The 13,651-nt window shown below is 33.3% G+C and overlaps 2 protein-coding genes across 2 annotated transcripts; both read left to right on the forward strand.

The window, feature by feature from the left end:
* Positions 1–818: 818 nt before the first annotated feature.
* Positions 819–2,724, forward strand: LOC141667859 (uncharacterized). Its single transcript, XM_074474493.1, has 2 exons — positions 819–1,225; positions 2,474–2,724. The coding sequence occupies exons 1-2, from the start codon at positions 926–928 to the stop codon at positions 2,555–2,557; spliced, it is 384 nt and encodes a 127-aa protein (XP_074330594.1). The 5' UTR covers positions 819–925; the 3' UTR covers positions 2,558–2,724.
* A 4,253-nt stretch (positions 2,725–6,977) lies between these two features.
* LOC141664485 (uncharacterized) lies at positions 6,978–9,525 on the forward strand. The gene is made up of 4 exons (XM_074470439.1): positions 6,978–8,458; positions 8,542–8,641; positions 8,715–8,874; positions 8,960–9,525. The coding sequence occupies exons 1-4, from the start codon at positions 6,978–6,980 to the stop codon at positions 9,523–9,525; spliced, it is 2,307 nt and encodes a 768-aa protein (XP_074326540.1).
* Positions 9,526–13,651: the final 4,126 nt, after the last annotated feature.

Here is a 13,651-nt window from a genome sequence, read left to right on the forward strand (position 1 = left end):
CAATCACGTTAAGTTTGTTGTACAATATTTGATCTGATATAATCTAATAGACATAGGTTTCACCCCTGAAACCGGATTATCCAACTTGATAACAATCTATAGCTGTAAAAATTAGTAATCTTGGAACAACGGGTTAACCCATATATAGTTGGAGGATCCATATTTGAACGTACATTTACCAAAAAGGACATAAGAGTAGTAAGTAGTATAATTTTAATTGGAAGGGAAGGTATTTAGCGTAATTTGAAAAATTCTTTGCTAGCAAAGTTTAGGAATATATTGATTAAACCAAAATAAATTTGAATATAATTAGTTAGATTTGTTCGGTATACCAAAATAAAGATAATTTGTTTACTATTGATGAGAGCTAAAATTTATCTTTTAATTAAAACATAATTATTTTTTATAGACACACCTGTGAATTTCAACAAAACTAAAATTTTCATTCAGTGATATTGTTTTAAAAACTAAAATTTCTTTTATACATATGCATATTTAAAATAATTATCAAATCATATTATCAAAAATTTCTAATAAATAAATTTCAGAGTTTAAAATTTCCACTTCAAATTAAATTCAAAAATTGTATAATATTAAAAATAATTCATGCATCGTTTTAGGCTAGTATGTGTGTATATATATATGTGTGTGGGGATTTTTTCCAATATTTTTCAAATTTTGAATTTTGATTATGTTTCGGATTTTAGATCTATAAATATTAAATCTAATTCAAATCTAATTTTTTTTTCTAAAGGATAAATTTATATTTACATTCAAATACAAATGTAAATAGAAAATTTGCAGTTTTAAATTGAGTGTATATGGTATTGTGATCGCAGTATAAAGGATCCTAGGATATGATCAGGTGCGTTGGTAGATTATACAAGAGAAAAACCCTGGTTTTTCCAATCAAACGCAGCCAGCCATGGAGTTAACGGTACTCGTCCAAAGTTCCGATGGACAGGTTTTTGAGGTAGAGAAAAAGCCAATTCTCATGTCCGTGTCGATCGCGAAAGAGCTTCTATCAAGGCCAAAGAGCGATCACAATTCCCCCATTGTGCTTCATCAAATCGATGGCAAGACCTTGAATAAGGTTATTGAATACTGCAAACATCATTGTGTACCCTATTCTACCCTCGAAGACGAGGCTGTCATCGATTCTCTCAACGCTTTTGATGCTCAGTTTGTTGATGTTGATCCGACCACTTTCTGTACTCTCGTTCGAGTTTGTTTCCTCTCCCTCTCCGCTCATATATATATATATATATAATACTATATATATATATGATACTGTTTAGTTTATTCTCATGACTATCTTAGGCCTCTGTCAGTCTAACCAATATGATCTCTTACCCGGATTTGATTGTTTAGTACAATTCATCACACACATATATATGTAATACACATATTGTTTGCAATTTTTATGTAAATATTTTTTTATGTTGCATATATTAAGTGTCTGTTCTTGAATATGAATAAGTGACTGATAAGTTATAATGATAAGTGATAAGTTGATAAATGCTTATAAGTTATACAAGTGTTTAGATAATTTAACTTATAATTCATAATTTTTTTTATTTAAATGAACTAAAATAATAATTTTTAAATATAATTATCTTAATTCTTATATTTTAAATGAGATTAACATTAAAAAATATATTTTTTAAAACTAAAATTGATAAAAAAATGAAAAATCAAAAATAAGTTGAGAAAAAGTATGTCGTTACTCACATTCAACTTATTAGCTTAGAAATTGTAAATTCAACTTATAAGTTGGGTTGTCAAACACTCGTCTGTTGCGGGCTTATAAGTCAATAAGTTGGCTTATAAGATTTGCCAAACAGTCCCTAAGTCATAAAGCTTGCATACTTCACTAAATTTGCTTAATTATATATGATGACTAAAATTTTTAATTACTACAATGCTTATATACGCCTGGTAGCTAAAGCTCGAAATCTATGATAATTTTAGTGTTTGATAATTACGATGGAGATATGGAAGAGCTTTGATAATTTTGTTCAATTTCAACCCACACTATTAGACCAGAGATATGTGACGGTTAATTTGGAAATTATATTCCAGATTGTCCTGTATTCTCTTTATCAAAGAATGTCGTGCTACTATACTTAATAAGATGATGAATTCTTGATTTCTATATGATTTCTTCATTTGGTTTTAAATGTTGGATTACAAATTTTAAACATCTTTCTGTAAATTAATCAAGATGTATCCTAAATTGCCACTGAAACAAGCTGCAGGTGATCCTAAATTGTTGTTCAACAAGCTTTAATGACGATGTAATGATACTTGTTTGTCACTTTTTTTTTAATTTTCTGAGGTTAAATTATTTATTGTAAGCAATGACCATGACATAACATTATGTGTAATATGGTGTGTTTTTTAGATTTTCCCCTTGTGTAGCCATTTGTTAGTGCAGATTTTTATTTATTTTTTTTATCTTTTGTGATTGTAGGCTGCTCGTGACCTCAAAATTGATAAATTGCAGGATCTGATATGTCGAACATTGTTAAAGAAGATCAAGGGGAAAAATCATTAGGAGATCGAGGAGATTTTTGCGAAAAACTGGAGATAAAATGTTTAGGGAATACAATTGTATTTTGGACATCATTTATCTTTTTAGCTAACATTCGTGACTATGTTTGTTGGATTCGTTTGAATGCTCTTATTTTTGGTGTTTGAGCTTTGGATTCGTTGATTGCGTGACTCCATTTCTTGTCTGGAAAACTATCGATTGCTTATTGTTTCATAGTTCAGTCATTATAATAATTTTCTAATTAGGATAATATTCTACATATTAGTGTCTCTAGCTATCTGTTATATGAGGCTTAAATATATATAATAAAAGACAATCACTTGAAACTCTTTTCATCTTGACAATCACTTGAAACTCTCTCTAGCGAGTCATCAGCTGTAGCATTGACAGGAGACTGATAAATCATCCTATTGGGCTTCTACATTATTATCCCTCAATGTACGAAGTACCTTGATATCTCTTACAATTTTCCCCCTCTGAAGTCTGCTTAGATCTGAATCTGCTAAAGATTGCATATTTTGCTTGTTGTTTCCTTGTGTACGTAGTTTATGACTTACTGTGTAACAACATTTCTGACTTCTTTTTGTTTGCTGGAGGACTCGTATACCTTGAATTTCCACCTTTGGTTCTTCGGCTTGGCAATGGATCAACACGCAGACATACAAGGGGCAACTTCGATGCCTTTGAAAAGGAACGACTGCGCATTAGGATTGCTTCCCAAATGTTTTTTCTCTCCATTCTTGTCAGTAAGCTTCAAAGGCATTTCAGTCTGACCATTTTTTGAAAGTACTTTCTCCTATTGTAGTCACTATAAAAATAAGTACTTCCAAACTCTATAATACATTCCAAGATGATATGATCATAAATTTGCCTATCTCAGGAGCATTTTATGAAGCAAAGGGCCTCCACATAGAAGCTTTAAAAGCCTTTGCAACTGCTTTAGATGTTGATCCTCCACATGTCTAAAGTTTGGTCTTAATGGCTGTGGTTCTTAGACGGTTCGGTGAACAATCTGTGCCAATTGTTGAAAGCTTGTTGACAGAAGCACTCCTTGGTAGAATAAACTATATATTCTGCATGGTATAATCTTGGTCTATTTACAAAGACAAGGGTGCATCATTGCATTAGAAGCTGCTGAGTGTTTCGAAGCTGTTATAACTACTGGGGAAATTGAATTAGTCGAGCCATTCCAATGACTTGAATTGTATATAAGTTTTCAGAGTTTATAAATTTTGTTTGAACAAGCATAAATAAGTTGTAAAACTACAATCACATTGTTCCAGTTCAAAGGGAAAAGATTAAGTACATGTAGCGAAGCTGTAGTTATGTATCTGGATTCAGTAGATGATGAGAGAATATCTTTTTTTTTTTTTTTTTTTGAAAGCATGAGAGAATATCTTTTGTTTGCGAAAATGAAAATCATATATTCAGTAGCAATTTGGAGTATCTTCGTCCCAAATATTTACTACTATTTCGCTAAAATGAAATCATATATACAGTATTAATATCCGATTATCTTTGTTCCACATATTTACTACTACAAATGCATCAACTAATGTTACTTATTTTCATCTAAGAACATTATCCGTGTGATTTAGTCACTAATACACCTTACGTCATCTGAGTCTAATATCCAAATTAGTCAGAAATCTAGATTGATTATGAAATAAAATGATAGAGATTAATGCGTCCCCGGAAAGTTTAACATACACTACTAGAAATTTGTCGATAGACATCGCTTATTAGCCGATGTCTATTTAAAATCCAAGCGATGTCTTTGCATGCGATGAGAAAGGTAGGTGCATTACACATCGCTTATTAGCCGACGTCTATACACAGTTTAGACATCGTTTTTCTTAACAATGTGATGTATTTTTCTTCAATGTATACCTTCACTATGGTTTCAGTTATTCATTCATATGTCATGTATATCATTTTAAACTTATCACATATAAAGCAATATGATACATTAACATCGAAAAACTTGTTAAACTGATGTGTAACTTAACATATTACATCAGTCTTTTATCAGAAGCGATGTCGTACCTTTCTTTTTTTAATGGAACCGATGTTTTTGTGTGTGTTTAACATCAGTTCTTTCAAAATGTGATATCTATTATCACTACAAGAAAATAGGGTTAATTACAACTGATGCAATTTCGACCGCGTCTAAATTCGACCGCAGGCGGTCGACACGGTTTGGCACGGCTAAATTCGACTGGCCCCGGTCGAAATCTAATAGTCGAATTTAATTGGTCGAATTTACAAATAAATTCAACTTCAACCTGTTGAAATAAAAACAGTCGAATTTAAATCGGTCGTATTTAGAGTAAAATTCGACCGAAAAAAATTCGGTCAAATTTACAAATGGTGGGAAAAAAAGCGGGAAGTTTCCCGCCAAATTATTTTTTTCCATTTACTAAATTCGACCGCAGACAATCGAAATTTATTTTTATATTTTAGCGGGAAATTTCCTTCCAAATTTAGTTTACAGCGGGAAACTTTATTAAACTGAATTCGGTTGAATTTAGTGAAATACTATATTCGACCGCTAGCAGTCGTATATCAAATTCAACTTTAACTAGTGGAAATAAAACGGTCGAATTTAAATCGGTCGTATTTAAAGTTAAATTCAACCGAAAAAATATTGGGTCGAATTTATGACTAAAGGAAAAAAAGAAAGAATTTTCTCACCAAATAAAATTTAATGTAATTTACTAAATTCGACTGCAGGCAATCGAAATATGTTTTTAATTTGGCGGGAAATTTCCCTCATTTCCCCCCGAAATTTTATACAAGGCGGGAAACTTTGTTTGACAGAATTCGGTTAAATTTACTAAAATGCTAAATTCGACTGAAAGCGGTAAAAAAAGAAAGTCGGCTGAAAAAGGTGGAAACTTAAATTCGACCGATTTACATCGTTTTTAGCCTTGTCATAAATTCAACTGTATTCCATTGAATTTAGGAGTTCATTTTAGAAACCCTACTACCTCTTTCCATCCAGTAGCCGTATTTCTCATCTTTCCCACCCCCAATTTCATCATTTTCTCTCCTTTTTCATCAAATTCATTCATGTGATCATCATTCTTTTTCAAGTAAGTTTAATTTTAAAGCTTTCATATATTTTTATGTTCATTAAATTCTATATGTGATTATTATTAATGTCTTAATTTCTTCAATTATTTATGTGTTTATGTAATGATTTGAGTAACTTGAATTTGTTGCTAAAATTAACTTGGTTGTTGTATATTAGGCTTAGAATATTTGGATAATTAGTAAAATAAGTTTATAATTTTGAGTTGTTAGTTGTTGTTTACTTTTTTATGTCTAGCAATGCATTCACCTAATATCAATGTGTGGTTATTTATAGATGGAATCCGATCGTAGTTGGATAGGTCGTAGTCGATTTAATGAAGCAAAATACATAACGGAAGAATATAAAGTTGGTGTGGATAATTTCATTAAATTTGCTATTGAGCATCTTGAAGAAGAAGATAATGGCCTTATAAGATGTCCGTGCAAAGATTGTCGTAATATATACTACAAGCAACCTAGTACCGTGAAAATACATTTATATCGACATGGTATCATGCAATGGTATATTAGATGGGATTGTCACGGGGAGAAAGAAATGTCATGGAACGAGGCCGGAACAAGTTATATTAACACGGGCTGCAAAGATGATGATATGCATGATGCACATGATGATGCCTTCGAAGATTGTGAGGATTTTGAGGAAGAACCGAATGAAATAGCAAAACAATTTTACAAGATGGTGAATACTGCATCAGAACCAATTTATCCGAACAATGCCAATCTTACAACGCTGGAGTTTGTAATGAAGCTGCTTCATTGGAAAAACAAGCATAATTGTAGTAACAATGGTTTTGATGACTTGCTTCGCCTCATTGGATCAGTACTGCCTGATGATCATAAATTGCCTGAGAATTACTACACCGTGCGAAAGATGATTAAAGGATTGAATATGGAGTATGAAAAGATTGATGCTTGTGAGAATGATTGTATGTTATTTTACAAGGAACATAGCAAAAAGACAAAGTGTGATATATGCAAAGAAGACCGATACAAAGTGCAAAAAGATCCTAAAAAACAAAAGATCCCTCGAAAAATCTTGCGTTACTTTCCTATTACCATGAGATTGCAGCGTTTATTCATGGCGGAGAAGACTGCAAAATGTATGAGATGGTACCATGATAGAATTGCAGTTGAAGGTGAATTAAGTCACCCGGCAGATGGAGATGAATAGAAACAATTTGATCGAAGATTTCAAAGATTTTTAAAAGAGATTCGGAATGTCAGACTCGGGCTCTCTACTGATGGATTTGACCCCTTTCGCGATAAGCACGCTAGGGAGTATACAGTATGGCCTGTGGTGGTTATTGTGTACAACCTTCCCCCATCCATGTGTACTAAGGCTCCATACATATTTATGCCTCTTCTCATTCCTGGACCGACGGATCCAACAAAAGACTTACATGTTTATCTCAGGCCATTAATTGATGAATTAAAATTGTTGTGGCATACTGGAGTGGAAACATATGACATGTTCTCACATACAAATTTTATGATGAAGGCGGCACTTTTGTGGACAATTAGTGACTTTCCTGCACTTGCCATGCTTAGCGGGTGGTCCACTAAAGGTAAGTTGGCATGTCCAGTTTGCATGGGAGAGGTCAAAGGTAAGCAACTCAAACATGGTGGTAAAACAACATTTTATGGAACTGCTCGGTATTTTTTGGAGCCAGATGATCCTCTCAGAAGGAGTACGAGATTTGGAAGAGTTGAGACACGATCAGTTTGTGCTCGACATTCAGGGTCACGTGCAAAGGTCATGTGTGAGCAAATACAGTTTCCCCCACCGGGAAAGTCATCGAAGAAAAAACCAAAAGATTATGGTGTGACACATAATTGGACTCACAGTTCTCCATTTTTTGAGCTTCCATATTGGGAGACACTCAGCCTTCATCATAGCATTGACATTATGCACACCGAAAAGAATGTATTTGACAATATTTTCTACACAATTCTTGATGATTCGAAGAAGTCTAAAGATAAAACCAAATCAAGAAAGGATTGTCAAGAGTTAGGTGTACACCGTGAGTTGTGGATTCAAGATAATGGTATAAAACCACATGCACCATATGTACTTTCGAGTGAACAAGTTCAAAAGTTGTATAAGTGGATAGTCTCATTGAAACTCCCAGACGGGTATGCCTCAAACATATCTAGGTGTGTGAATTGGAAGAAAAATTGCATTCGTGGGATGAAATCACACGATTGTCACGTCTTCATGCAAAAAATGTTGCCTATCGTTTGTCGTGATCTACTTCCGAAACATGTGTCTGATCCTATCATTGAATTGTGCAACTTCTTTCAAGATTTATGCTCGTCTAGTCTCAAATACACAGATTTAGAGAAAATGGAGAGAGATATAGTGACAATAATGTCTAAGCTTGAAACTGTCTTTACTCCTAGTCTTTTTGATCCCATGGAGCATTTGCCACTGCATTTAGCAACTGAGTGTAAGTTGGGTGGCCCGGCCAATGGGCGTTGGATGTATTTTATTGAAAGATACTTGCACAACTTGAAATTGAAGGTTGGAAATAAAGCTCGAGCGGAGGGTTCAATGGCACAACGCTACATTGAGGAAGAATGTGTACACTTTTGTACGTTATATTTTGATTCCAAGAATGGATTGATGCATAATCAATTACGTCGAAATGAGGCCCCTCAAATGTTTCATAATGCCAATTTGTTAGAAGTTTACACATATCCGACACATCCTAGTCTACGAACTAGAGATAGAATCTTGAGTTGTGATGAATATGAACTCGTGGCATACTATGTTCTTATTAATTCGCCGGAGGTTGGAAAGTACTTGAGGTAAGTTATTTTTAAATAACTTCTTTTTTAAAATTACTTTAGTTCAAAATGTGATGTTTTTATTATTTAACTTGATTATGTAGGGGTTTTCAAAAGTTGGTACAACGACAATACCCACATTTGAATGATGCGGAAAAGGAACAATTTCAAAAAGAACAATTAAAAGATTGGCTCGAAAGAAGGGTATGCATTATAATTTATACACAGACACATACACAAATTTTCCTCATATTATATTTCTCACATATGTTATTAGGTACAAGATGACGAAGAGCTCAACAAGAAATTTATAGACCTAATAAGAGGTCCGTTGTATAAAGTGGAGTCTTATAAAGCATGCAAGTGCAATGGTTACAAATTTGATTGTGTAAATGCTAATGAGCTCACTTCACCAAATTCCGGTGTTGTTGTCATTGGTGAGAAATTTAATTATTTTTCTTAATATCTAACTTGTATTTTTCTTTACCAATTGTTTTCCAATTTAATACATTTTATTTCTAGGGACTTCTTACGAAGAACATTATGGTAACTACTATGGAAGGATAGAAGAAATTTTAAAACTCTTTTATCAAAATGGGCATCAAGTGATCATCTTCAAATGTCATTGGTTTGATCACACGACACATGTGAAAGTCGATAAACACCGGATGACTACCGTAGATGTTAAATCAAAACTAAATGCCGAAGACGTGTTTGTGTTGGCTAGCCAAGCTCATCAAGTATACTATGCACCAAACATTTCTAATGCAAAATCATCATGGTACACGGTTTTAACAACAAAGAGGCGACTAGTTGATGAAAGTGTGTCAATTCAAGAAAAAACCGGGATGAATGATGATGCTTTACAAAATGAAGTGTCAAATGCTTCATCATCGCATGTTGAAAGAGTTATTATTCGTGATCCCTCAAATTTTTTTGTTGACTTGAGAATGTTTGAAAATGACTATTCGGTAGATTACAACAATGAAGAAGAAAGTGAAAGAGATAAAGAAGATGAAGAAGAAGACGAAGACGAAGACAAAAATGAGGATGAAGATGACTTGAGCGATAATGATGATTTAGTGTAATTTATTTTAATTATTTCAATCAAATTTGTGTCAAAGCAATTATTTCTTTATCTAATTTTCTATAAAATTTACATTTAGGCAATTTTTTTTTGCTAGATGGCCAAGTATTTGTTAATTTTATTAGATGAATGATATCTTCTGTTGAATTAGTGCAGAACAGAGGTTTCAACAGCTTCTGGAGAAAAAAATATATTGGTTCATTAAATTTGACCGAATGACAACGAAAAGTTTCACACGGCTAATTTCCACCGATCTCGGTAGAATTGAAATAAAATATATAAACATATTTTACCCCATTTCTCTCACTTTCATCTCTCTCAAGCGGCTGTCAATTAAAATTAGGGTTTAATAAGGGTGAAGGAGGCGGCTATCGACTGATAAAATCAATGGCTGATGAACGCTCAAAGAATGCAATCAAGCTGATAAAAACTTCACAGGTTCATCTCTCTTTCCTTGAAATTAGGGGTTTTTACATTTTTATAATGCGCTCTCTCTTTCACCATTCTCTTGGCTTATTTGGGGGTTATGTAATTAGTGGGGTGTACTGAGAAACAAAACTTAATTGGATACAAATAAAAATAAAGGAGATGAACTATACCTGTGTGTAAACTATGTATGTAACTGCTGTGTGTCGGGAGTTACTGAATTTGTTTGTTGGATGGTTTTTGTTACTGAATTTGGAGGCGGAGGAGCTGAGGTTTCAGTTTAGTACTGTTTAAAGCCCCATCTTATTATGAAACCTAATATTAGTAGTAGTGGGCTGGGATTAAACTTTGTATTAAGCTAATTGTCTCATCTCCTATTATATTTTTGCTATAATCTTCCCTTGGTCCAGCTTAAACCGGGGTCTGCATAATATTTGTTTGCCATTCTTGGTTTTCTGTATTACTACACACTCTTTTTAATCACCCTAATCTTGAATTTTCTTCACTTAGAAATCTTGATGTTAAAGATTTTCCACTTCGTCAACGACAGCTTTCGAGACATGCTTACTAAATGACTGTTGTTAGTGTAATTAGTGATTTCCGTTAGTACTATTGCAGATGTTGATTTCAGTATTAGTATATCAACAGGGCCTATTAAAAGATGTATATCAACATGTCATTTTAGAAGACTAAAGTCTGGCCGACCTATGACCCCCTGTGTACTGCAGATTAATACAAATGGGACCTTGACAATTACTGTTTTGACATACTCTTTTATGTGTTTTTTAGGTGGTCTGGACTGGTCCAAACTCAAGGAAGGGAAAAGGATACAATAATGGTGGGACCAGCGGAAGTGATCCACACAAACCTAGTGACGAAGAAAGTCAGGGGGAAGGGTCTTACGAGGTGGGAGAAGGCAGCCAAACAATTCTGTTTGAGAGGAAAAGGCGCACGTGTTGTGAAGGCGACTACCCGAGAAAACCAACTTGGAATGCAAGACCAACGGTTCAATTACTTCGGAACCTAAAAGGGTAATAAATTTATTTATATTCCTTCAATAAATATTTTGGTTGTTGTTTTGGTAGTTTTTTAGAGGGAGGTTTTCTTTCTGGGGTTTTTTCCTCTATTTAGTTTCTGCATTTCAGTTTTACAGTCCTCTTTTGCTATATAAACATTTAAACAATAATTTATTTCTTTAGAATACAAGTATGAATTCTCCATGTATTTTCTTTTAACAGGAAGTTTTGAAAAAGTCAATATTACAAAAACGCCAAAATGGTAATTAGAAAAGATTTATGAAATTTTCATTTCTAAAATTGTAGCTTGGTTATAGCAGGAGTTTGAACATTGTCCTTGCAGTAAACTTCATAATATAATGACTATTTATGTGGTAGTACTTTTGTGTAGCATATTGCAATTTGTATCCCTGTTTATAGCTCAGAAGTACTTGAATGCTAGATGTAGATACTGTTCATAAATGATCTAAATTGAACTGGGAGGAATTATGTTGAACTATATTATATTAATATCATTGTTATCAAATATTGCTAACAGAAAATGCCTTGAGTTTTTTTAATACTTGTATAGATTGGTTAAAGCATGTGCTAATATCTCAGTTAGGTACTAGCTAAATCTATCTTTGAAACATTAAATACCTCAGTGGTGGGCAGGAAGCTTAGCAGACCACAATATAATTTTCTAATTATTGTCAGTCATGCAATAGTGATTTTCATACTTCAGTCTGTTTTAGCATATAAGACTTTAGTGTGTTGTTTAATGATATAGTAACAGTCAGCTAAATTTCAGACTATTTTGTTAAAACTAAAATCAGACCAGTAACTCAACTAATAGTATGAAAATTGGGAAGTGAATGCCACAATGGAAGGGTGCGGTGTTGATAAACACCTCTATACATTGAGCATTGTTTGTACTAGACAAGGCAATCCAACTTAGTTAGGAATGTACACCTAAGCACACACCTGATGATGCTACAAGTATTATATAGATTGATGTAAATAAAGATTGTTTAGCTACAGATTACATTTATTGGCCCCTCTAGATTAAATAAAAATCTCTGGTTCTGGTTTGTTCTGTGGCTCGGTTTTTCCGAGTTGGGTTCTCCATCGAGATGATAAGACCTGGCATTTTTGCTGACATTAAGAAATTTGCTGACATTTGGATTGACAACCATAAATTGTTTTAAAGTTCTTGTTTTTAATAAGCATTATATCTGTTTAAAGTGCTTGTTTTTAACATCAACTTGCTAAACTTTCATTATATTTTTACAGTTTTATGGGGAATACACCCAAGAAAACATTGGCACGCCTTGCTCGCCTGAAATGGGATGAACATACAATCTCTACAAAGGGAGCTGCACGTAATGCTTGGTACAACAGATGTATCAACTGTTTTAAAGTAAGTATTTTAATTTTATTTTTCTTTCAGCCTTTGTAAACTACTACTTGGGGTTTAGAGTTTTTACTTCTAATTTATTCTCAACAGATGTAATGCTTAATTTCATTCTCCTCGATCAACTTTCTTGTTTCATTCTTGTTTTCTTAACATCCTTTAGAGTTTAGAGTTTAGAGTTTTCTTTCTTTTTCATTTTCTTTCTTTCTTGTTTAGAGTTTACTTTCTTTCTTGTTTTTTTGAACTTACTTTTAGACTTTTATATCTTGTTTCATTTCAAGTAATATATAAATTAGGTAGCTTAAACCAAAGTGTATGATTTTGGTTAAAATCACATATATTGGTTATAAATCATATATTTTATTCACTAATTATCGCTTCGATATTGTAAATCAATCTTTCAATAAAAGTGTGACCCGTTGTGCGGCTAAAAGTGTGTTTTCTGGTTTTATGATTTATTTGTGTTAAGTGTAGATAAGAATTAGTGGACATTAGTGTTGTTTTTAACTGAAATAAAACATTCAGATAAGAGTTTGCAAGTAGCTCCCAGAGTTCTCACGGTTTTTACTCACATGATGCACGGTTTGTGTTTTGTTTTTTTCTCTTTAAGGACTATATAAATTGTAAGTGTACATTTTAGCGTATCACATGTTAATCTCCTAAACGTAGTTTATAATCACACTCATTTGAGTACTTTAAAATCACACTGACTGCTCTAGTACAACTGTGGTGGCTGGTGGGACTAAAAATGCAAGACAACCCTGAGTTAACTTTGTTGAGTCTACTGTCACAATTCATGCAATAAATATAGCCACTACTAATGTTTAACTAGTCTTATATTATCATGTTTCTAGCTACTAATAATTAATATGAGACTGAATGTTTTTTAATTTGAAACACTTTACTAAGCTTTTTTATTTTAAATCTAAGCAATTTATTTTGACAGGAGTACTACATTTATCCGAAGGGGATTCTCGAAGAAGATGGGGACGGAGCTGTGAGAGCACATCTGAATAGGAATTTTAAGTCCTATCTTGGTACTGAGAGGGTCCGACTGCTCAAGAAGTTGAATGTCTTATTTGAATGCGGATATACTGAAGAAGAACTCGACATAAAAGGTGAAGCATTCAAGCCTCATTACTTCTCTCAGCGGGCATGGAATTCGATATGCGCGTATTGGGGCACACCTGAATTTAAAAAATTGTCGGATGCTGGCAAGAATGCCCGAGAAAAGATGGAATTTACCTCTCGTACTGGTGCAAAACCATATGAACAAAGACGACAGGTATTAT

Source organism: Apium graveolens, chromosome 6, assembly GCF_009905375.1.
Source record: "Apium graveolens cultivar Ventura chromosome 6, ASM990537v1, whole genome shotgun sequence".
NCBI classification, from domain to species: Eukaryota; Viridiplantae; Streptophyta; class Magnoliopsida; order Apiales; family Apiaceae; genus Apium; species Apium graveolens.